At 47.4% G+C, this 23,783-nt stretch overlaps 1 protein-coding gene across 1 annotated transcript in view; it reads left to right on the forward strand.

The window, feature by feature from the left end:
* Positions 1-23,783, forward strand: part of LOC139155655 (potassium voltage-gated channel subfamily KQT member 4-like) — a 381,076-nt gene that overhangs the window by 145,659 nt on the left and 211,634 nt on the right. The window contains exon 2 of the mRNA XM_070730879.1: positions 16,301-16,391. Coding sequence (XP_070586980.1) covers positions 16,301-16,391 — 91 coding nt within the window. The remainder of the gene's footprint in view (positions 1-16,300; positions 16,392-23,783) is intronic.

The following is a 23,783-nucleotide window of genomic DNA, read 5'->3' on the forward strand; positions in this document are numbered from 1 at the left end:
GCTATTGTATATTGCCACTAAAATGAAAATATATGCTATTTGTTTACACCTTGAATTGCCAACCCAATCTAGAAAATGTACCCATTTAATATAATGAAATTTTAATGAAGTAGAATGCCATTGGTGAATTATTACTATTATCTATTGATTACTCACTGAAATGGGTTTTAAGAGAGTTCCCTGCCAGAAAGAGCTCTGTTGAGATTCATCAAGTTTAAAGCTGAAATCTTGTTCTGATGTTTTTCAAGACTGTGCAGAGAAATAAACTGATTTAAAAAATCAGTTTGTATATAAAATTGATGAACTTCCTTTATCATAATAAGAACTGAAGTAGCTGTTTGCCTCTTTTTGATATATTCTAGATTTCTAAATGCTGTCAAAAGAATGATAAAGTGCTTGGCTAATGTAATATCCATAAGTAATTTTCCCTTCAATAAACTTGTAACTTTAAGATGATGGCTGGGGAATCCTGGGATTAGAAGTCCGTCCATCTTAAAGTTGCTGAGGTTGAGAAGCATTGGATTAAACATTCATCATACCCCTGAATAACAGAATAACAGAGTTGGAAGGGACCTTGGGGGTCTTGTAGTCCAACTTCCTTGGGGTGGGTGGGATGTTATGTATGAGGCCAATGGAAATAGTATGAATGAGAATAGTCCACCTGGCGATGGAGAGACAAGGGGGGTTGGGGTGTCTATCTCTGGGGTGGCAGAGGGCCAGAATAGCCCAGTCTTGCTGGGGAGAGGCAGATATGGCAAGAGTCACCGGGCGAGCCGTGCTGGGGGAAGAAGGGATCACTGCTTGAAAGCGATCCCCTGTTCCGGTCCCGTGAGCTCAATTCGGGGTACTGGTGACAAGGCTGCTGCTACTCAATGCCAAGTCGGTGATAAATAAAGCTCTCCTCATCCGAGATTTGATCCTGGATGAGGAGGCCGACCTGTTATGTGTGACTGAAACCTGGCTGGGCCTGGAGGGAGGAGTTCCTCTCTCCGAAATTTGCCCAGCTGGGTTTCAGGTTTGGCATCAGCCACGACTCCAGGGAAGGTGGGGAGGAGTGGCTATCATAGCCAAGGAGACTATTTGCCTACGTAGACTCATTGCTCCTGAGATTGCGGGTTGTGAGTCCCTCCTGGTGAAATTGGACTTAGGGGTTCAGGTGGGCTTGTTGCTTACGTATCTGCCTCCCAGCGCCATTTCAACAGCCCTGCCTGTGCTGCTTGAGGAGGTGGCTGGGTTGGCGGTGGAGTTCCCCAGACTCATTGCCCTGGGGGACTTCAATCTGCCGTCACTCGGTGGGCCCTCCGGGTTAGCACAGGAGTTCATGGCCACCATGACACCCATGGATTTGACTCAAGTAGTTCAGGGTCTGACACACGAGGGGGGATGCGCACCTGACTTGATATTTCTCTCGGAACAATTGAGTAATGGTCTGAGACAAAGGGGCTTAGATGCGTTGCCTTTGTCATGGTCAGACCATTTTCTACTATGGCTTGACTTCATGGCTCCAATCCTCCCCCGCAAGGAGGCGGAACTGATTAGATGGTTCCACTCCAAACGCCTGATGGATCCAGAGGGCTTTCAGAGGGTGCTTGGGGTTTTACCAGATTCATTCATCCACAGCTTGGCAGAGTCTCTTGCTGTGGCCTGGAATAGGGCTGCCACGGAGGCTCTTGATTGAATTGCACCGTTGTGACCTCTCTGTGCCACTAGACCCCGGAGAGCTCCTTGGTTCACCGAGGAACTCTGGGAGTTGAAAGGCCAGAAGAGATGTCTAGAGAAGCAATGGAGGAAGAGTAAATCCGAATCCAAACACTTGTAAGAGCTCACGTTAAGACTCACAAAGTGGCGCTCAAGGCTGCAAGATGCACATATCAGCATCAGCGGAATCCCACCTGGCCACTCTGTTTAGGATGATCCGCTCCCTTCTTCTCGTTTTTCACTGATAAAGTCGCTCGGATCTGGGCAGACCTCGACTCTGATTGGATAGCAGTGTCGGCTGACAATGAGGTGACTAGGGCCTGTCCTTGTCCATCTGTCTGGGAGGAGTTTGACTTGGTGACACCTGATGAAGTGGACAAGGCCTTTGGAGCTGTAAGTTCCGCCACCTGCTTACTGGATCTGTGTCCCTCTTGGTTGGTTTCAGGCAGCCGAGAGGTGACACGGAGCTGGGACAATGTGTGGGGGGGGGGAGAGAGAGAAAAATCCTACTTTGCGGATTTTTGTTTATCATGGGTGGTTCTGGAATGTACAGTAACACCCATGATAAACGAGGGATCACTGTATATGCATTTTACCTGCATTTTGATTCAGACCTTTCTTTCCTTTTGCTGCTATCACTTCTTGTCTAGTAAAATTACTCATCTCTGTCAAATGGACTTGGGGGTTTTCTTTCTTGGACTCTGAATAGAAGCAAACCTGATAGTAGCAAGGAAAACAGGTTGTGAAATGGATGTTTAGCTCAAGCAATGCCTATATGCTATGTCCTGGATAGAAGGGAGTGAATTGCCAATAATCTTTTCTGCCATCTTCACTGGTCTCTGCACTGCCTTCCTGGCTGAAGCTAGGTTGAAGAGTACAGCTTGTTGGCAAAGAGCTGTTGGTCAACAGAGAAATAATATTGGGCTAAATGATCTGATCATTTTGCCTTGGAGTAACACAGCTTCCTGTGGTCAGTGGTTGGTTAATTAACCTCCCACTTGAGTTTGAGCTGTAGTAACAAATGGGGAAAGGAGAGGAACCATGCCTATGTTGATGAAGTTGGATCATCATCTCTAGCAAAGATTATCAGGTATGCAGTTGCGCCCGGAGCTGGGAAACGCAGTCTTTGCACGTGCGAAGCTAGCCCCAGGCTTCAATCTTGCCGACGGCTGAGATCATCAGCTTTTGGCTGCGTGTCAAGGCACGCAGCCTTCTGGGCGTCTAGGGCGGTCCTGGGATGCCACCTTCTGGGCGTCTAGGGCGGTCCTGGGATGCCACCCTTTAAAAGGGGTGGCATCCCGGGATCTCTTCCGTTTCACCCCCAGCCATCCTGAAGTGAACACTCGTCTAGTGTTCACCAGCAATCATCCACGTGGCATGGCCTTGTTTAAGGCCTCAACGACTCCCTCATAACAGTTTGGTGGCTGGCCTAGCCGGCATCAGGGCAATGCATGGGTGGTGGTGGAAAGGACACCTTCTTTTTGGAAGCACTCCTTTGTTTTCCTGGATCGATGTGGTAAATGCGGAGGCATGCATGCCAACCATGAGTGCTCCTGACTTGGAGGAACAAAAGGAAACAAAGATGGATCCAAACAGGCAAAACAATTTCTTGCGCCTCAGGCAAAAGGGCCCCAGGCCAGTTAAGCAGGACCGGCTGGCCAGTCTGCTCAAAGGATATCATCCACATGAAGGCACAGCTGTGCTCCTTCTGGGTTTTCAAGAAGATTTTCAGATACCCCACTTGGGTCCCCGGAAAGCCTTTATGTCAAAAAATCTTAGGTCAGTCAATGGTAAGGAAGACATTGTTAGAACCAAAATAATGAAATAAGTCGATCAGGGCTGAGTATTGGGCCCCTTAGCCTCCCCACCTTTCCCCAACTGCAGGGTTTCCCCGTTGGGGCAGTCCCCAAGAAGGCCAGTGGTGAATTTCATTTAATCGATCACTTGTTCTTCCCTCGGGATGAGTCGGTTAACGACTTCATCCCTGAGTATGCCTTGATGTGGATGTGGCCATGGTGCAGGCTTGTGGGGTTGGAGCCTTGATGGGCAAGAATGACATCAAATCAGCCTTCAGGATGTTGCCCATCTACCCCAAGGACTTTGAGCTCCTGGGCTTCCAATTTGAGGTAGGTTTCTACGTAAACTAGACATTACCCATGGGGTGTTCCGTGTCTTGTGCGCTCTTCGAGAGCTTTAGTACCCTCCTTGAATGGGCGCGGACGGGCTCTAAGTCTGTCATTCACTACCTAGATGATTTCCTGGTGGTGGGCTCTCCACGCACAGGTCAGTGTTCAGCGTTGATGTTGGCCTTCGAGGTCCTATGCTTATACTTGGGGGTAACTTTGGCCCCCAAGAAGACAGGAGGGCCCACCTCCAGGATTACCTTTCTGGGTATCGAACTTGATTCCACCACGTAGTCTTGCAGACTGCCAGATGACAAATTATAAAAAAATGCGACGCAATATCAATGATGCCTTAGAGTGCCATAAAGTTACCCTACGCTGGTTGTAGGAATTGGCTGGACTTTTAAACTTTGCATGCTGGGTGGTAGCCCCAGGCTGAGCCTTTCTGTGTAGGTTATACTCTGCCATGTAGGGATTGCACTTCCCCATCATCGGGTGCGCTTGACCACTGGGGCCAGGGACAACTTGCGTATCTGGCAGACATTTCTACACTACTTTAATGGAGTTACATTTTGGCGCCAGGAGCTTCTTTTAGAAGCTGATCTGCAGCTGAGGTCAGTTGCTGCTGGCGCATTGGGCTTTGGGGTCATACTTGATGACAGGTGGTGTCACGCCCTGTGGCCGTGCAAGTGGTCAGTTTCAGGCGCATGCAGGGACCTCACTTTACTCTAATTTTCCCACCTAGTAGTAGCGTTAGAGTTATGAGGGGAGGAGTTTGCTAACTGGACGCTACACTTTTGGTGTGATAATCTGGCCATTGTCCATGTGGTCAATTCATTGTCATCTAAGAGCGAGCGAGTTATGTGCCCTGTCTGTCACTTTGCTGGCAGGACTTTGGGACTTAACGCCTTGTTTCTGGCCCACCATGTTCCCAGCTTGGAGAACGGCGTGGCTGATGCTGTGTCCCGTGGACAGTTGGCCAGGTTTTGGAAGTTGGCACCTTGGGTCCGGGACCTTCCAGACAACATGCCCCTGGGGTTATGGAGCCTGGCTGGATAACCAAGCCCTGGAGAGTTGAGATAGATAGGGCCGTGAGACTGTCTCTGGCCCTGAGTACCCAGCTGTCAGTTCACAGCTGTCAGCTCTAAGTGAGACCTGGACGAGGCTGTGCGCCTCATCAAATGAGGCCTGCCTCTTCCATGCAGCGGCTACTATGCTCTTTTTCGGTGTATTTAGGGTGAGTGAGGCACTCGCCTCCTCGCGTCAAGATGGGACACTTCACACCCTACAAATCGAGGATTTAGCTTTTGGTGACCCAGGGATAACCCTCCACCTGAGGTGGTTCAAAACAGACCAGTATGGCAGGGGATCCTTAATTAGCCTTTCTCTTACACTAGACAAGAAAGTCTGCCCGGTGGCAGCATTAGCAACCTTTTGCTCCATTAGAGGACAAGGTCGGGGGTACCTGTTTTGTCACAATGACGGTGCCCCACATTCAAAATACCAATTTTGGATGGTAACCTTGAAGGCTCTCAAGGATATAGGGACAGATCCAACTAATTATGTGACCCTCTCATTCCGGATCAGTGCAGCTACAGCGGCGGCCACATCCGGTTTCGAGGACAACCGGATTATGTCTATAGGCCATTGGCAGTTAAACACTTTTCGAACCTATGTCCGGGCACCTGAGCGAGGTACCCCTTTTACTGGCCATGACTAATGTGATTTTTCTGTCTTTTAGACACCCCTTCTCTCAGGTCTTCTGTGTGGCCACAGTTTCATCTTTTGGGCTGGATGGTATGCAGCAAAGTCAGCCTATAGAATGCTGGGCCATTGGGCTGATGTGGTCTGGCTGGGCCAGAGAGACCTATGTTGGGAGGGGCTCCTCCAGCTGTTTTTGGGCAAGTGACATTCTGGGCAAGCCCCCAAGTGGTTGATTGTACACTTGGGGAGCAATTTATCTATTTATTTATTTATTAGATTTGTATGCCGCCCATCTCCGTAGACTCGGGGCGGCTCACAGCAACAATAAAACAATGTACAACAAATCTAATAATTTAAAAAACACTAAAAAAACCCATTATTAAAAGTAAACATACACACAACCATACCATGCATAAACTGTATAGGTCCGGAGGAGATGTCTCAATTCCCCCATGCCTGATGACAGAGATGAGTTTTAAGGAGGTTGCGAAAGGCAAGGAGGGTGGGAGCAGTTCTAATCTCTGGTGGGAGCTGGTTCCAGAGGGTCAGGGCCACCACAGAGAAGGCTCTTCCCCTGGGTCCTGCCAAACGACATTGTTTAGTCGACGGGACCCAGAGAAGGCCAACTCTGTGGGACCTAACCAGTCACTGGGATTTGTGCGGCAGAAGGCGGTCTCGTAGATACCCTGGTCCGGTGCCATAAAGGGCTTTATAGGTCATAACCAACACTTTGAATTGTGACTGGAAACTGATCGGCAACCAATGCAGACTGTGGAGTGTTGGTGTAACATGGGCATACCTAGGTAAGCCCATGATTGCTCTCGCAGCTGCATTCTGCACAATCTGAAGTTTCTGAACACTTTTCAAAGGTAGCCCCATATAGAGAGCATTACAGTAGTTGAACCTTGAGGTGATGAGGGCATGAGTGACTGTAAGCAGTGAGTCACAGTCCAGATAGGGTTGCAATTGGTGCCCCAGGCGAACCTGGGCAAACATCCCCCTCGCCACAGCTGAAAGATGGTTCTCTAATGTGAGCTGTGGATTGAGGAGGATGCCCAAGTTGCGGACCCTCTCTGAGGGTGTCAATAATCCCCCCCCCAGGGTTATGGACAGACAGATGGAATTGTTCCTGGGAGGCAGAACCCACAGCCACTCCATCTTATCCGGGTTGAGTTTGAGTCTGTTGACACCCATCCAGACCCTAACAGCCTCCAGGCACTGGCATATCACTTCCACTGCTTCGTTGACTGGACATAGGGTGGAGATGTACAGCTGGGTATCAGCAGCATACTGATGATACCTCACCCCATGCCCCTGGATGATCTCACCCAGCGGTTTCATGTAGATATTGAATAGCAGGGGGGAAAGGACCGACCCCTGAGGCACCCCACAAGGGAGTAACCTTGGAGTTGACCTCTGACCCCCCACTAACACCGACTGCAACTGACCAGAGAGGTAGGAGGAGAACCACTGAAGAACACACCCAACCCCTCCAGCCGGCGCAGAAGGATACCATGGTCAATGGTATCGAAAGCCACTGAGAGGTCAAGAAGCACCAGGACAGAGGACAGAGGACACCAGGAGATGTCAAGAAGCACCAGCCAGCAATGACCTTGGAATGCTGAAGGGCTTGACAGTTATTTGTCAAGCCCGTGAGGACCTCTGGGTCATTTCTGACTTGTTCCCAGACACTCGGTTAGTGTAGTCTGAAATTCTGCCAAGATTAGTCTGGCGCAATGCCTTATCACCAAAAGCTGTTAATAGGTCTAGGTTGAAAGTCAATCATACCATTGGCAAGGCAGTCAGAGTGTTGGGGGTTTATGTAGTCAAGTACCCCCGCATTAAGTTTTCTAAGCCATGGCTCTACAGACTGATGGCATTCACCTATCAGAGGAAGGGAACACCATTTTTATTTCAGACCTGCAGAGGTGCCTGCATGAGCTGGTGCAGGATGAGGGGGGAGTTGGAGGGGCCAAGATAGAGATCTGACCCCTGCTCCATGGCAGGTTAGGGGCAGAAATGGGCAGTGGTAGCAACCATACATTCTCCTTTCGGGCATCTTTTCAAAGATGACGGGCCACCTCTCACCAGGAATTAAAAGTTTGCACGATCTCGGGGATTGGAGAGGGGATGCCCATGGGACTCACCTAATCCAATCTCCTGAAGGGGATTGGAGGGTGAGCTCCTCCCACATGCTTTAAGGGCATGGCTCGGATCCAGGTGAAGGTGGCTACCTTCCACCTGGTTCAGGAAGGAGTTATGCCCCATAGTTACCAAGTAATGTTTTTTACGTAATTTCCACCCCATTTGTTTGATTGGCCTCTGCAGGTACTTTTTGTTTCAATGTTTATAATGTTTAAAATTACATTATTTAAAGTTACGTTAAAGTAAATAAAAGTGACCCAACTTAAGTTCCAGCTCTTGTCTCCGTGTTGTTATTCCACTTCCGGTGCAACATCACATCCTTTAATAAAGATGGACAAATCTCCATTAGGTTTGGCTGATAACTATTACATGGGGCTACCTTTGAAAAGTGTTCGGAAACTTCAGATCGTGCAAAATGCAGCTGCGAGAGCAGTCATGGGCCTACCTAGGTATGCCCATGTTTCACCATCACTCCGCAGTCTGCATTGGTTGCCGATCAATTTCCGGTCACAATTCAAAGTGTTGGTTATGACCTTTAAAGCCCTTCATGGCATCGGACCAGAATATCTCCGAGACCGCCTCCTGCCGCACGAATCCCAGCGACCGATTAGGTCCCACAGAGTGGGCCTTCTCCGGGTCCCGTCAACTAAACAATGTCGGTTGGCGGGCCCCAGGGGAAGAGCCTTCTCTGTGGCGGCACCGGCCCTCTGGAACCAACTCCCCCCGGAGATTAGAACTGCCCCTACTCTTCCTGCCTTCCGTAAACTCCTTAAAACCCACCTTTGCCGTCAGGCATGGGGGAACTGAAACATCTCCCCCTGGGCACGTTTAATTTATGCATGGTATGTCTGTGTGTGTGACTGTTAGCATATGGGGTTTTTTAAATATTTAAATATTTTAAATTTGTCTGATTGCTTATGATTTGTTTTTTACATGTTGTGAGCCGCCCCGAGTCTTCGGAGAGGGGCGGCATACAAATCTAAGTAATAAATAAATAAATAAATAAAACATGGCCAGCTTGGGCAAAAGTCAGAAGTGGTTTATTTCTCCTTAGTTAGAGTTCTGGGCTCTTTCTCCTTGGCTGTCTTAAGCTAGAAAGGATAACCAATGTCCTCCAGAGTGGTCAAAGTCTTCAGCATTTTGTTTTGCTCCATATCATCAGTAAAAAAAAAATATGTCCAGTGTATGCATGTATGCTGCTAAGTCTCTAAGGTGGGATGCTGACCTGGGAGATGGATGGTCTTTGTAAGCTGTTATGCAAGCTTGTGGCCTAATCTTTCCATGTTCCATATTTAGAGTTGCTGAATCAAGGGGAAAATATTTTTGCACACCTCTCATTTCTTTGTCTTCAGCAATCTTTGTTTTCCTTTTTATTTCTTTCTCTGCTAATTGTGCCAAAGATACTTTTCTGTTTTAAGGACACCTGGGTAATAAGGCGAGTGAGAGCTTTCACAGCGCTTTGCTTTGATACTTCAAATTAATCCAGTTTGGGATGTTAAATTCCTTATTTTGAGCAAAAGGCTCTATTCAGATAGCAGGAATGGAACTGTTCACCTTTATGATTAATTGTTGCTAGAGACTGATGGGGGTGTTCAGTGTATGGAATCAAATAATGCCATTTTCTAGTATGTAGCATAAGGGGGAAATAATGCAAGTGATCTGGACTGCCACAACCCCACAATGTTGGCAGCAGCCCACAACAATGAGTTGGCTCCTATCTCAATTCATGCCTGGAGTGCCTTTGTTTTTATATATAGCATTTCTATTTTGCCTTTTATGAGATGGCTACTGAAAGGCTGATGGCTTAAAATACTAAAATGCATAAACTGGAAGAGGGGAAAAAGCATCTAGCATAAAGGACAAAATAAAAATGGCAGATAGAACAGTAAAGACAGTGATTTTAATTGCAAATAAGTGTTCTCATAGAAGACAGTTATAAATATCACTGTACCATTAAGATCCATGAGTTGCTGGAAGAATACGTTGGATGCTGGGCAGCATTGAAAAAAACATTGGAGATGGGTAAGGATGACAGCAATTGCAATCGTAAATAAAAAGCCATACACCAAACAATTCAAGCTATCTTTAATGCTATTGGGAGCTAATCAATGATTTGGGGGTTCACACTTTATTAAAAAAAATAGCAAAGTTACTGAACAGGAAGTCCCAAGATATTGGGTGCCATCACCAAAAGGCTCTGCAGCCGAGAGGCCATTTTGCAGTCTGGAGATTCTGCAGCCAGAGTTTGACCCTTGAAATAAGGCAGTGGAACCAGATGGGTAACCTAGGATCCCCATTCTGGAATTTGGCATAGCCAAGGCAGATCCTTTGTGTAATGTCTGGAGAGGCACTAGCAGGCATTCATAGCAAGAGCAGGAAAAGTGATGCTATTCATTGGTGGAATGTAACAAGTTAGCAACCTAACTTGTTACATTCAGCAACCTCGGACTCATATTAAGCATGTATATTCAGTTACCAATAAACATGTTGTGATCTGGCTGCCCGCAAACTTCTTAATCAGGTGCTTTACTTTGGAGCACAAGCATTTGAAGGAGTGGGCAGGAAACCAGTAACAGGACCAAGCCTTTTTCAATTAATTGATGCTCAACCTTCCAATTTGCTCAGCCGTAAAAGCATCACCATTCTGAATTTAATAATATAGACATTAAATATATATATATATATTATTTTATAATATATAAAAAAGAGCCAAGGTGTCGCAGCAGGTAGAGTGCAGTACTGCAGACCACTAAAGCTGACTGTAAATCTGTAGGTCAGTTGTTCAAATCTCATCACTGGCTCAAGGTTGACTCAGCCTTCCATCCTTCCGAGGTGGGTAAAATGAGGACCCGGATTGTGGGGAAAATATGCTGACTCTGTTAAAAAGTGCTATTGCTAACATGTTGTAAGCCGCCCTGAGTCTAAGGAGAAAGGTGGCATAAAAAAAATCAAACAAACAAACAAATATATGTGTGTGTGTTGTGGTTTCTGATAGCTATTAATGGACCTTTCTTTAAAACCAGGATTGAATGAAGTGGCTTCAAAGATTTGTTTATAAATAACAGATGATATAGTGGGAGAGATTTCTTTTTTCAAAAGAATAATAATAATTTTATGTACACAAAAACATGACATCATTTATAAACAAACAGTGACAGGAATCTTAGTTCCTATCTTAGTTATAGCTTAAGATTAGTCCACAAGAGTTTTATATACATATTATATAAATATTTTTGAATATATTCATCATTCTTTTCTGCATCTATTTCTTCTAGATATAGACACACACACACGCACACAGACATTTTTTGGAAGAAACCCGAAAAATACACACACACACACACACATGCATGCATATACCGGTGTGTGTGTGTGTGTGTGTGTGTGTGTGTGTGTGTGTGTGTATTATGGGTTTCTTCCCATGTAGGTTTCAGAGATTCCTAGCCAGGAATCTCTGAAACTTACACGGGAAGAAACCCAAATATGCCAAGACCTACATATACAGGTACACCCTGAAAATCTACAAAAACAAATATATATACATATTTTTGTTGATAATTGAAAAGGAAGGGAGCCTATTATAGATCTATTTTGACAGGAAAAACAACCATATGTGTGTGTGTGTGTGTGTGTGTGTGTGTGTGTATGTATGTATGTATGTATGTATGTATGTATGTATGTATGTATTTATTAGATTTCTATGCCGCCCTTCTTGAGACAACTTAGGGCGGTGTACAACCTTAAATATAACAATATACAAGAAATCTAAATAACTATAAAATTGTAAAAAATTACAAAAAACCCACATTTTAAAAGATCCAACACACATGCCTCCAATCCAATTCAATCATATCTAGCAATGGCCGGAGACAGTCACATCACTCATGGCCCCCATGCCCACCAGCAGAGGTAGGTTTTTAAAGCTTTACGAAAGACCAGGAGGGAGGGAATTCATTCCAGAGGGCCAGGGCCACCACAGAGAAGGCTCTTCCCCTAGGCCCTGCCAGTCAACATTGTCTGACTGATGGGACCTGGAGAAGGCCAACTCTGTGGAACCTAACTGGCCACTGGGATACATGAGGCAGGAGATGGTCCTGAAGATAATCTGGTCCTAAGCCATGTAGGGCTTTGTAGGTCATAACCAGCACTTTGAATTGTGTTTGGAGACCAACTGGCAACCAGTGCAGCTCACGGAGTGATGTTGAAATGTGGGCAGACCTTGGTAATCCCACTATAGCTTGCATGGTTGCATTTTGCACAATTTGTAGTCTCTGAACAGTTTTCAAAGATAGCCCCATGTAGAGAGCATTGCAGTAATTGAACTTTGAGGCGATAAGGGTGTGAGTGACTGTGAGAAGTGACTCCCTGTCCAGATAGGGCTGCAACTGGTGCACAAGACGTACTTATGAGAACGTCCCCCTCGCCACAGCTGAGAGATGGTCTTCTAAGCTCAGCTGTGGATCAAAGAGGATGCCCAAGTGGACCCTCTCTGAGGGGGCCGAAGACTCACCCCCAGGGTAATGCTCACAGTCACTCATGCCCTCATCACCTCGAGGCTTGACTACTGTAATGCTCTCTACATGGGGCTACCTCTGAAAAGTGTTTGGAAACTTTGTGCAGAATGCAGCTGCAAGAGCAATCATGGGCTTTCCCAGAAATGCTTCCCTAGATATGCCTATGTTACACCAACACTCCGCAGTCTGCATTGGTTGCCGATCAATTTCCGGTCACAATTCAAAGTCTTGGTCATCACCTATAAAGCCCTTCATGACACCGGACCAGGGTATCTACGAGACCGCTTTCTGCCGCACGAATCCCAGCAACCGGTTAGGTCCCACAGAGTGGGCCTTCTCCGGGTCCCGTCAACAAAACAATGTCATTTGGCGGGGCCCAGGGGAAGAGCCTTCTCTGTGGCGGCCCCGACCCTCTGGAACCAACTCCCCCCAGAGATTAGAATTGCCTCCACCCTCCTCGCCTTTCGCAAGCTTTTTCTACTACGGCTTGACTTCCTGGCTCCAATCCTTCCCCGCAGGGAGGCGGAACCAATTAAGATGTTCCGCCCCAGACGCCTGATGGACCCCGAGGGCTTTCAGATGGCGCTTGGGGTTATTCCAGAGGCACTCGTCCACAGTTCGGCGGAGTCTCTTGCGGAGGCCTGGAACAAGGCTGCAGCGGAGGCTCTTGACCGGATTGCGCCTTTGCGACCTCTCCGTGGCGCTAGACCCCGTAGAGCTCCATGGTTCAACGAGGAGCTCCGGGAGTTGAAACGCCAGAAGAGACGTCTAGAGAAGCGATGGAGGAAGAGTAGGTCTGAATCTGATCGAACACTTGTAAGAGCTTTTAAGACTTACAAAGTGGCGCTCAAGGCGGCAAGATGCGCGTACCATGCCGCCTTGATTGCATCAGCGGAATCCCGCCCGGCCGCTCTGTTTAGGGTGACCCGCTCCCTTCTTAATCAGGGGGGAGTTGGGGAGCCCTTGCCGATGATTTTAATACGTTTTTCGCTGATAAAATCGCTCAGATCCGGGCCGACCTCGACTCCAACTGGGAAACAGAGTCGACTGACAACGAGTCAGTCGAGGTGACTGGGGCACGTACTTGTCCACCTGTCTGGGAAGAGTTTGATCTGGTGACACCTGATGAAGTGGACAAGGCCATTGGATCTGTGAGTTCCGCCACCTGTTTACTGGATCCGTGTCCCTCCTGGTTGGTTTCGGCCAGCAGGGAGGTGACACGGAGCTGGGTCCAGGAGATTATAAATGTTTCCTTGGGGAGGGGAGTTTTTCCAACACTCTATAAAGAGGCGCTCGTGCGCCCCCTCCTCAAGAAGCCTTCCCTGGACCCAGCCGTACTTAATAACTATCGCCCAGTCTTCAACCTTCCCTTTATGGGGAAGGTTGTTGAGAAGGTGGTGGCGCTCCAGCTCCAATGGTCCTTGGAAGAAGCCGATTATCTAGGTCCCCAGCAGTCGGGTTTCAGGCCCGGTTACAACACGGAAACTGCTTTGGTCGCGTTGATGGATGATCTCTGGCGGGCCCGGGACAGGGGTTTATCCTCTGTCCTGGTACTCCTTGACCTCTCAGCGGCTTTCGATACCATCGACAGTGGTATCCTTCTGCACCGGCTGGAGGGGTTGGGGGTGGGAGGCACTGTTCTTCAGTGGTTCTCCTCCTACCTCTCCGGTCGGTCGCAGTCGGTGTTAGTGGGGGGTCAGAGGTCGACTCCAAGGTCTCTCCCTTGTGGGGTGCCTCAGGGGTCGGTCCTCTCCCCCCTGCTATTTAATATCTACCTGAAACCGCTGGGTGAGATCATCCAAGGGCATGGGGTGAGGTATCATCAGTACGCCGATGATACCCAGCTTTACATCTCCACCCCATGTCCAGTCAACGAAGCAGTGGAAGTGATGTGCCGGTGTCTGGAGGCTGTTGGGGCCTGGATGGGTGTCAACAGACTCTAACTCAACCCTGATAAGATGGAGTGGCTGTGGGTTTTGCCTCCCAAGGACAATTCCATCTGTCTGTCCATTACCCTGGGGGGGGAACTATTGACCCCCTCGGAGAGGGTCCGCAACTTGGGCGTCCTCCTCGATCCACAGCTCACATTAGAGAACCATCTTTCAGCTGTGGCGAGGGGGGCGTTTGCCCAGGTTCGCCTGGTGCACCAGTTGCGGTCCTATCTGGACCGGGACTCATTGCTCACAGTCACTCATGCCCTCATCACCTCGAGGTTCGACTACTGTAATGCTCTCTACATGGGGCTACCTTGGAAAAGTGTTCGGAAACTTCAGATCGTGCAGAACGCAGCTGCAAGAGCAGTCATGGGCTTACCTAGGTATGCCCATGTTTCGCCATCACTCCGCAGTCTGCATTGGCTGATGATCAATTTCCGGTCACAATTCAAAGTGTTGGTTATGACCTTTAAAGCCCTTCATGTCATTGGACCAGAATATCTCCGAGACCGCCTTCTGCCACACGAATCCCAGCGACTGATTAGGTCCCACAGGGTGGGCCTTCTCCGGGTCCCGTCAACTAAACAATGTCGGTTGGCGGGCCCCAGGGGAAGAGTCTTCTCTGTGGCAGCCCCGACTCTCTGGAACCAACTCCCCCCAGAGATTAGAACTGCCCCTACTCTCCCTGCCTTCCGTAAACTCCTTAAAACCCATCTTTGCCGCCAGGCATGGGGGAACTGAAACACCCCACCCGGGCATGTACAATTTATGCATGGTATGTTTGTGTGTGTGCTTGTTAGTAAATGGGGTTCTTTTTAAACGTTTTTAAATATTTTAAATTTATTTGGATTTGTTACGATTGTTATATTTTGCTGTGAGCCGCCCCGAGTCCGCGGAGAGGGGTGGCATGCAAATCTAAATAATAAATAAATAAATAATAATAAGCTCCTAAAAACCCACCTCTGCCATTCGGCATGGGGGAACTGAGATATTCTTTCCCTCTAAGCCTTTACAATTTATGCATGGTATGTTTGTTTGTATGTATGTTTGGTTTTAGAATTAAGGGTTTTTTAGCTGTTTTGTATTGGATTTACATGCTGTTTTAATTTTGTTGTTAGCCGCCCCGAGTCTGCGGAGAGGGGCGGCATACAAATCCAATAAATGAAATGAAATGAAATGAAATGGACAGATAGTTGGTATTGTCCCTGGAAGGCAAAATCCAAAGCCATTCCGTCTTGTTGGGGTTGAATCTGAGCCTATGTATGTTGTATGTGTGTGTGTTTGTGTGTGTGTGTATATGTATGTTTATGTGTATGTATGTATATATACATATACATATACATATACATACACATACACATAAACATAACACATCACAAAGATCCATCCTCTGCCAGAATCCATTCAATAAAGGGAAGTCTGTCCATGTCTGGGGAAATTATTCCCTTATCAAAGAGGTCTTACATTCTGCCCCCCTTCCCAGCATTTAATTAGATCTTCCTTCCTGGAACTTCAGGATTAGCATTCCAAATTCTGTCCTGCTGTATGATAGAAAAGAGATTGAAGCTAATAATAATAATTATCATTGAGGTAATTTATCTATGGAAAATTCCTTCAGTCCCATGCCCAGTTCTAATAGCTCCTGGTCTTTTCTTCATCTGTTCCAGCTTTTCAGGATCTATCAAAACAAACCCCAGTGTCCAGAATTGTCAAGTGTCAAGTACTCAAGACAGGAGCCAACAGATGCCGAATAAAGTACAGCTAATATAGCTTATAATTTGGAAAGCATATTTTTATTACTACTGTATAGTCTAAAAGTGAATTTTTTTTTTGCAACCAGATTATATTGGTGATTCATATTCAATATAAGTAAAGAAGTTTGAATTTGTGTCTCTCAGGTTTCATTCTGTTGTTTTCAGGCTATTTCCCTAACCTCTTTAGATCATTTTATTTTTGCCTTTTCCAATTATGAGTTGGGATCCCCAGAGGATCATGAGAAACCTTGAGGGCAGAATCACAATTTTATCAGGCTTGGTGCACTTTGAGTGGGAACACTGGCCTAACTCACTCCAAGATTTGATTCTCAGACAAGTTGTGATACCAGAATGTTCACATGACACAATAACTCTTGGGAGGTTCTGCCTTGAGCTAACCTATGTTATCTTCCTTTTTCTTCTTGCAGATTTATCCTGGTCTTCAGCTGTCTGATTTTATCTGTGTTTTCAACTATTCCAGAGCATCATACATTTGCCAATGAATACCTCTTCATCCTGGTAAGGAAGATCACCTTCTTTCTTCAGCAACCTACTGGAATTTTCCTCCGTATGTTGTTTGGTTAAAGTCAGACTAAGTCATCTGAGAAACCAGCCGTTGTCTCAGCCTGTTGGTTGAATGGTAGTTCTTTGGGGCATTGCATGGGACCTGACTCCCATGCATTTTGCTTTAACTGAGCTTTACAGTTAGTGTGTTTTGAACTGAACTTCTCTGTCGATAAGTATAGGGCAGGGGTCGGCAACCTTAAACACTTAGAGAACCATTTGGACCCATTTCTAAAGAAAAGAAAATACCGGGAGCCACAAAAGTCTTCCTGTGCCTTACTATTTCCTGAGCAGACACAAGACTAGTAGTTGAATTAAAGTTCTGTTTTCTTCTGAAATTTTTCTTTTTTTAGATTTATCCATGGTTAGCCTACTTGGGGAGGTGGGTTGAAAAACTTAATAAATTGCATGTCAATGGGTGTTGCACATTGGCAGTTGTGACACATATTTTGAGAGACGGGGTGGGTGGGGGGGTGCAGTAGAGATATGAAAGAACCACATGCACCTCCAGAGCCGTGGGTTGCTATCTTACAGTCATTGTTTTTCATTGCTGCAAGAGGGACTGAGGTGGGGCAGGTTGCTGAAGAATGTTTGCCAGGATTCCAAGACCACATGGTCTTTTCAGTTGTTGTAAGCTCCCTTCCCACAAATACACTCTAACTGGAATAATTTATTTATTTATTTATTTATTACCGGTAGTTAAATTTCTAAACTGCCCAATTCCTTGCAGACTTTGGGCAGCATACAACAGTTTAAAACAATCAGAACAATAAAACCCCAGAATATAAAGAGTGATAAGAGTATAAGTGACTGTAAGGAGAGACTTCTGATCCAAATAGGGCCACAAGAGAAGGGGAGAGGAGTAGCTATCATACGAGAGAGACCCTCAACCTACGCAGACTCTCTGCTCCTTAGATAGTGGGCTGTGAGTCTCTCTTTGTGAAGTTGGACCTAGGAGTTCAGGTGGGCTTGTTGCTCACATACCTGCCTCCCAGCTGCATGGCAACAGCCCTGCCCGTGCTACTCGAGCAGGCGGCCAGGCTGGCAGTGGAATATCCAAGACTTATTATTCTTGGGGACTTTAACACACCATCGCTCGACTGGTCCTCTGACCTGGCACAGGAGTTCATGGCTTCCATGGCAACCATGTACCTCACTCAAGTAATTCAGGGCCCAAGTCATAAAGGGAGACACACGCCCAACATGGTATTCTTCTCAGAGCAGCTGAGCAATAATCTGAAACTAAGGGGCCTAGACATTTTGCCCTTGTCATGGTCAGATCATTTTCTGCTATGGCTTGAGTCTCAAGCTCCAATCCATGCCCGCATGGAGGCGGGACCAATTAGATGGTTCTATCCCAGGTGTCTGATGGACCTGGAGGGCTTTCAGAGGGTGCTTGGGTTTCTACTGGATTCGCTTTTGCAGAGTCCCTGCTATCAGCCTGGAATATGGCCATAAGGGAGCTCTAGACCGAATTGTACCTTTGCTACCTCTCTGTGGCAGTAGACTCCGGAGAGCTCCTTGGTTTACCGAGGAACTCCGGGGAATGAAATGGCAGAAGAGATGTCTAGCGAAGCATTGGAGGAAAAGTAAATCTGAATCTGACCAAAAAATTTTAAGAGCTCATGTTGAGATTTATAAAGTGGCGCTTAAGGCAGCAAGATGTGCATATCATGCCGCCTTGATTGCATCAGCGGAATCTCACCCAGCCGCCCTGTTTAGGGTGACTCACTCCCTCCTTAACCAGGGAGGAGTTAACCTTGCAGGGTATTGCTGAGGATATTAATGAGTTTTTTGCAGATAAAATCGTTCAAGACAGGACAGACCTTGACTCCTAATGGAATGCAGTATTGGCTGACAATGAGTCAGTCGAGGTGACAGAGGCTCATCTTAGTCCTGTTGTGTGGGAGGAGTTTGACCTGGTGACATCTGATAAAGTGGACACAGCTCTGGGAGCTATGAATTCCACTACCTGCTTATTGGATCCATGTCCCTCCTGGCTTTTGGCCAGCAGGAAGATAGCACGGGGCTGGGTCCAGGAAATTGTCAGCACTTCTTTGAGGGAGAGGTCCTTCATGGCTCCCTGTGAGGAGGCAGTTGTGTGCCCCCTCCTAAAGAAGCCTTCCCTGACCCAGCTGTTTTGAACAACATTATAGGGAAGGTTGTTGTGAAGGTGGTGTTGCTCCAGCTCCAGCGGTCCTTGGATGAAGCCGATTATCTGAGCCCTTGGCAGTCAGGATTCAGGCCCAGCTACAGCACTAAAACTGCTTTGGTCACACTGACAGATGATCTCTGGCAGGCCCAAGATAGGGGTTTATCCTCTATCCTGGTGCTTCTTGACCTCTCAGTGGCTTTCGATACCATCGACCATCCTTCTGTGATGGCTGGAAGGGTTGGGAATGGGAAGCACAATTTTATGGTGATTCTTCTCCTACCTCTTTGGTCAATCGCAGTTGGTGTTAACAGGTGGCCAGAGGTTGACTCCTAGGTCCCTCCCTTGTGGAGTTCCTCAGGGGATGGTCCTCTCCTGTTTGCTGTTTAATATCTACGTGGAACCACTGGGTGAGATCATCCAAGGGCACGGGGTGAGTTACCATCAGTGTTCTGATGACACTCAGCTATACATCTCCATCCCATGTCCACTCAGTGAAGCAGTGAAAGTAATATGACGGGGTCTGGAGGCTGCCAGGGTATTGATGGGCGTTAATAGGCTCAGACTCAGCCCCAACAAGGCAGAGTGGCTATGGGTTTTGCCTCCCAGGGACAATACTAACTGTCCATACATCACCCTTGGCGGGGGAGTCTTTGCCCCCCTCAGAGAGGGTCCGCAACTTGGGCATCCTCCTCAATCCACAGCTGAGCTTAGAAGACCACCTCTTGGCTGTGGAGAGGGGGGCATTCTCATGGCCACACTTTGTGCACCAGTTGCAGCCTTTTCTGGACAGGGAGTCACTTCTCATAGTCACTCATGCCCTTGTCACCTCGAGGTTCAATTACTGCAATGCTCTCTACATGGGGCTGCCTTTGAAGAGCGTTTGGAGACTACAAATTGTGCAAAATGCAGCCACATGAGCTATAGTGGGACTACCAAGATCTGCCCACATTTCAATATCACTCCGCGAGCTGCACTAGTTGCCAATTGGTCTGCGGGCACAATTCAAAGTGCTGGTTATGACCTATAAAGCCTACATGGCTTAGGACCAGTTTATTTTAGGGACCATCTTCTGCCTCATGTATCCCAGTGGCTGGTTAAGTCCCACAGAGTCGGCCTTTACCAGGTACTGTCAGCCAGACAATGTCGGCTGGCAGGGTATAGGGGAAGAGCCTTCTTTGTGGCAGCCCCGCCCCTCTGCAATGAACTCACTCTGGAGATACGTACCATCCCTTCCCTCCTGGTCTTTCATAAAGCTCTTAAGACCTACCTCTGCCGAGGGCATGGGGGTCATCAGTGATGAGATTGTCTCCCGCTGATATTATGTATGATTGAATTGGATGAATGTATGACTGTATGGGGTTTTTTAAAATACTTTTTAGTAATTTGTATAATTCCTTTATAGTAATTTAGATTTATTTACATATTGTTGCATTTATTTATTTATTTATTTATTTATTCACTCATTCAATTTTTTATGTCGCCCTTCTCCTTAGACTCAGGGCGGCTTACAACATGTTAGCAATAGCACTTTTTAACAGAGCCAGCATATTGCCCCCACAATCCGGGACCTCATTTTACCCACCTCAGAAGGATGGAAGGCTGAGTCAATCTTGAGCCGGTGATGAGATTTGAACCACTGACCTGCAAATCTCACAGTCAGGTTTAGTGCCCTGCAGTACTGCACTCTACCCACTGCGCCACCTCGGCTCATTTATAATGTTGTACGCCACCCTGAGTTGCCTTGAGAATGGCAACATAGAAATCAAATAAGTAAGTAAGTAAGTAAGTAAGTAAGTAAGTAAGTAAGTAAGTAGTGCACAAGATGAACCTGTGCAAAAGGCCCCCTAGCTACAACCAAAATATCACATAATCCAGGAAAATTTTATTAATAAATTGGCTTCATTTTCCTAAAATCTGCACTAAATTGCACTAAAATCTGAAGTGTCTGAACATTTCTGTAAACTACTAAAGAAACTGGCCAAGATGAAATGAAACTTTTTTTAAAAAAATAAATTTTATTAATTTTTAATAATGCTGCTCCCACCACCCAACATCATTCATGCAGAACCCTTGTCAACCTCGCTATGTTTCTACTCTACACTCGCTTCGGTTGCCATAAGTAATGGGGGGTGGGTATTGGATTTTGGGAGGGGAAGATTCAGGAGGCCCTGATAAGTTTTACTTTCCTAGCACAGAGGGATAACTTTCACTTTCCTGGAAAACAGGTGACCAAAAGGAGACTGTTAGAAGCTGCATTCCATAAATGTGACATGGCTGTGAAGATGGACAATGGGGATTGGCTATTTTCCAAAAGGGGGCAAGTGGGATTTTTGATATGAGCTTGTATCCCGCCTTTTTTCTCAGTCTTTGCTTTACCTCTGTTGCTTTCAGTTCTGATTCTTGATAAATTCACTTTTGAAGTTCAAATTGGACTCTGAGTTTTATTTTCTTAAATTCTGATTGAAGCAGCCTGACATTAAGCAAAGACTGCAGTGAACAGTCATCCCAGAGAATTGTTTTTCTACCATGGGGACTGAGCAGAATGTCCCACGAGAAAGCAGAGAGGAGCAGTCAGAAGAAGAAACCAGCTTGATGAGCCCTCCCCCATCTCTGGGGTCAGAGCAGAGATGACCAGCTTCAAGCTGAGCAGCCGTGGAGAGTCCCCAGATGGTCCATGGGTGTCGGAGCAAGTTGCACACCTGAAGACGAACCTCTCCTTTCTGATGCAAATTTTACCCACCATAAGAAATAGAAGAAAGAACGGGAAGAGGTGAGCCAAGAGCGGCTCCTGTTAGCAGAGTTGGTGACAGGCATCAAAGAGGCCCTACAATTAGTGGAGAGAAAGAGCCGTCAAGTCCTAGTACACCCAAAAAGTGAAGAGGAGGGGGAGGATGAGGCCACAGCAGGTCCTTTGGGACAGGGAGCGCAGCAGAGAACAACAGCCCAAACCCCCCCTCTGGTGCAGGCCCAGAGCCCCCCCAGTGCCAACTCAATGGGGGGAGGGGGAACTCGCAGGTGGCGAGCCCTTGACGCACCCCACATGGCACAGAGATATGACGGTTCGCCAGGGGGGTTAAGGCATTTTTTAGCCCAAGTTAACCAATACATGGAAGGTTATGAAGGGGGATTTCCCAACAACATGGCCCGGGTGAGAGTGGTAACCCAAGCCCTCGAGGGTAAAGCAGCTGATTGGATGGTGTCATTGCATGAACAGAGGGACCCCTCCTTGAGGAATTTTGATGAATTTATGATGGCCCTTAGTGTGCACGGTTCGAAGATCCTTTAGCGAAGAGGAAGGCTAGAACCAAAATAAAAACCCTGAAGCAGGGTGGGAGATCGGTGAGTGAATATACCCAAGAGTTCCAGGAGCTGATGTCCTATGTGAGCACATACCCAGTGGGGGTCCTCATAGAATACTACATGGATGGCCTAACTGGTGAGATCTACCAACACTGCAAAGTGAGAGCATCCCCTAAAGATCTCAGCTGAAGGTTCCAGCTAGCTGTGGAGGTGGAGATCAACCTTTTGAGAGGCCAGCGTGAGAAAAGTTCCATTCCAGCAGGGGAACGAGGCCCGAGGAAAAGTGGCAGATTGGGGCCGGAAAAGCCTAGGCCCACAGCATGTTCCCGATGTGGGAAATAGGGCCATTGGGCCACGGAGTGCCTTGCAAAACCTGTGCCAAGGGTGACCTGTACTGGTGGCAAGAAAATGGAGCAACGCACCAAGAAAACCCCAGATGCCAGACGACTGGCAAAGGAGACCGTAGAGGTCGCCAGCCCTGAAAGGGGAGGAGCTGGGACCTCCGGTCTGCCTGCTTGTCAAGGACAGTGAGCCTGAGGAAGCTGTTTCAGTAAGTCCCCCCCTCAGATGTGTATACATTCCCATCACACTGCGGGACCCAACAGTGGGGATGAGAGGCAACATATCAGCCCTTTTGGATTCGGGCTGCAACAGAAATCTTCTGTGCCCAGAGGTAGCAGAGAATTTGGGCCCCATGAAAGATCCCATCTCTTTTACTCAGTTGGATGGTTCGATGGCTGGGGAAAAACCAGCCACGCATGAGACTGAGCCCCTAATCATGACAATAGGGTCCCATCAAGAGACTATACAATTTATTGTGGGACCCCTGATGGACAATGTGATTATTTTGGGATTGCCGTGGTTGCAAAAATGGAACCCCGATGCAGGGCCGCCATCAGGAATTTTGGGGCCCCATACAGCCTAAGTGTCTGGGTCTCCCTGCCATTTTAAAAGTACTTTAAGTCACCGAGACACTCCATCCCCCAGGGATCATTTCCCGCTTTACGCCAAGCGAGGCAGTCCCATAGGCCAGTGTTTCCCAACCTTGTCAACTTGAAGATATCTGGACTTCAACTCCCAGAATTCCCCAGCCAGCGAATGCTGGCTGGGGAATTCTGGGAGTTGAAGTCCAGATATCTTCAAGTTGACAAGGTTGGGAAGCACTGCCATAGGCTATTTCAGGAACTGGGTTAAGCCGATTGTGTGGACTCGTCCAGGAGAAAGAAAGAAATGGGAGCGGTGAGGGAAAGAAAGAGCCTCCTGGCATCGGTCAGGCGGAGCATGGCTTATTTACAGCTCCTTGGCACTTCTCCCTTCTTGGAAGAGGCCTTGTTGACAAAACCATGTGCTTTCTAGTGAGGGGAGAGGGGAGGGGGATCCCACACCCGGCAGCCACCATCGAGGAGCTGGAAAGGACGAGGGGAGAGAAAAAGCAGAGAACCAGCAGTCGGGCGGGTGTCTTGAGGGGGCACTTCCATCTGGAAGGAAGGGAAGAAAGGCGAGGGCGAGCTATGAAGGAAGGAGGAAGGAAGGAAGATGTCGTGGTTCAGCCTGAGCCAGATCAAAGACCAGCTGCGTCTCTGCTGGCTCCATGCTCGGGGGAGTCTGAGAGTAGAGGGGAGAGTTCTTTGCAGCCAGACAGTGGAGACAGCAGTCAAGAAAGTGAAGATGAAGAAAGGCCTGGGAGCCCTGGGGAAGGGCTATCTCAAGTAAGTAGCTTGGATTCTCTGGATTCCCTGGATTCCCTGGATGATGAAGCACAAGCTATCATTAGTATGCGGCAGAGACGCATAGCTCAAAGGAGAACTCAACTGCATAGATATTATCAGCACTGAAGGAGGAGCACCTGGGGGTTGGGTGTGGTCCTCATTAGCAGGGAAGGGTTTATAAGG

The sequence above is a fragment of the Erythrolamprus reginae genome, unplaced genomic scaffold (genome assembly GCF_031021105.1).
Source record: "Erythrolamprus reginae isolate rEryReg1 unplaced genomic scaffold, rEryReg1.hap1 H_4, whole genome shotgun sequence".
NCBI classification, from domain to species: Eukaryota; Metazoa; Chordata; class Lepidosauria; order Squamata; family Dipsadidae; genus Erythrolamprus; species Erythrolamprus reginae.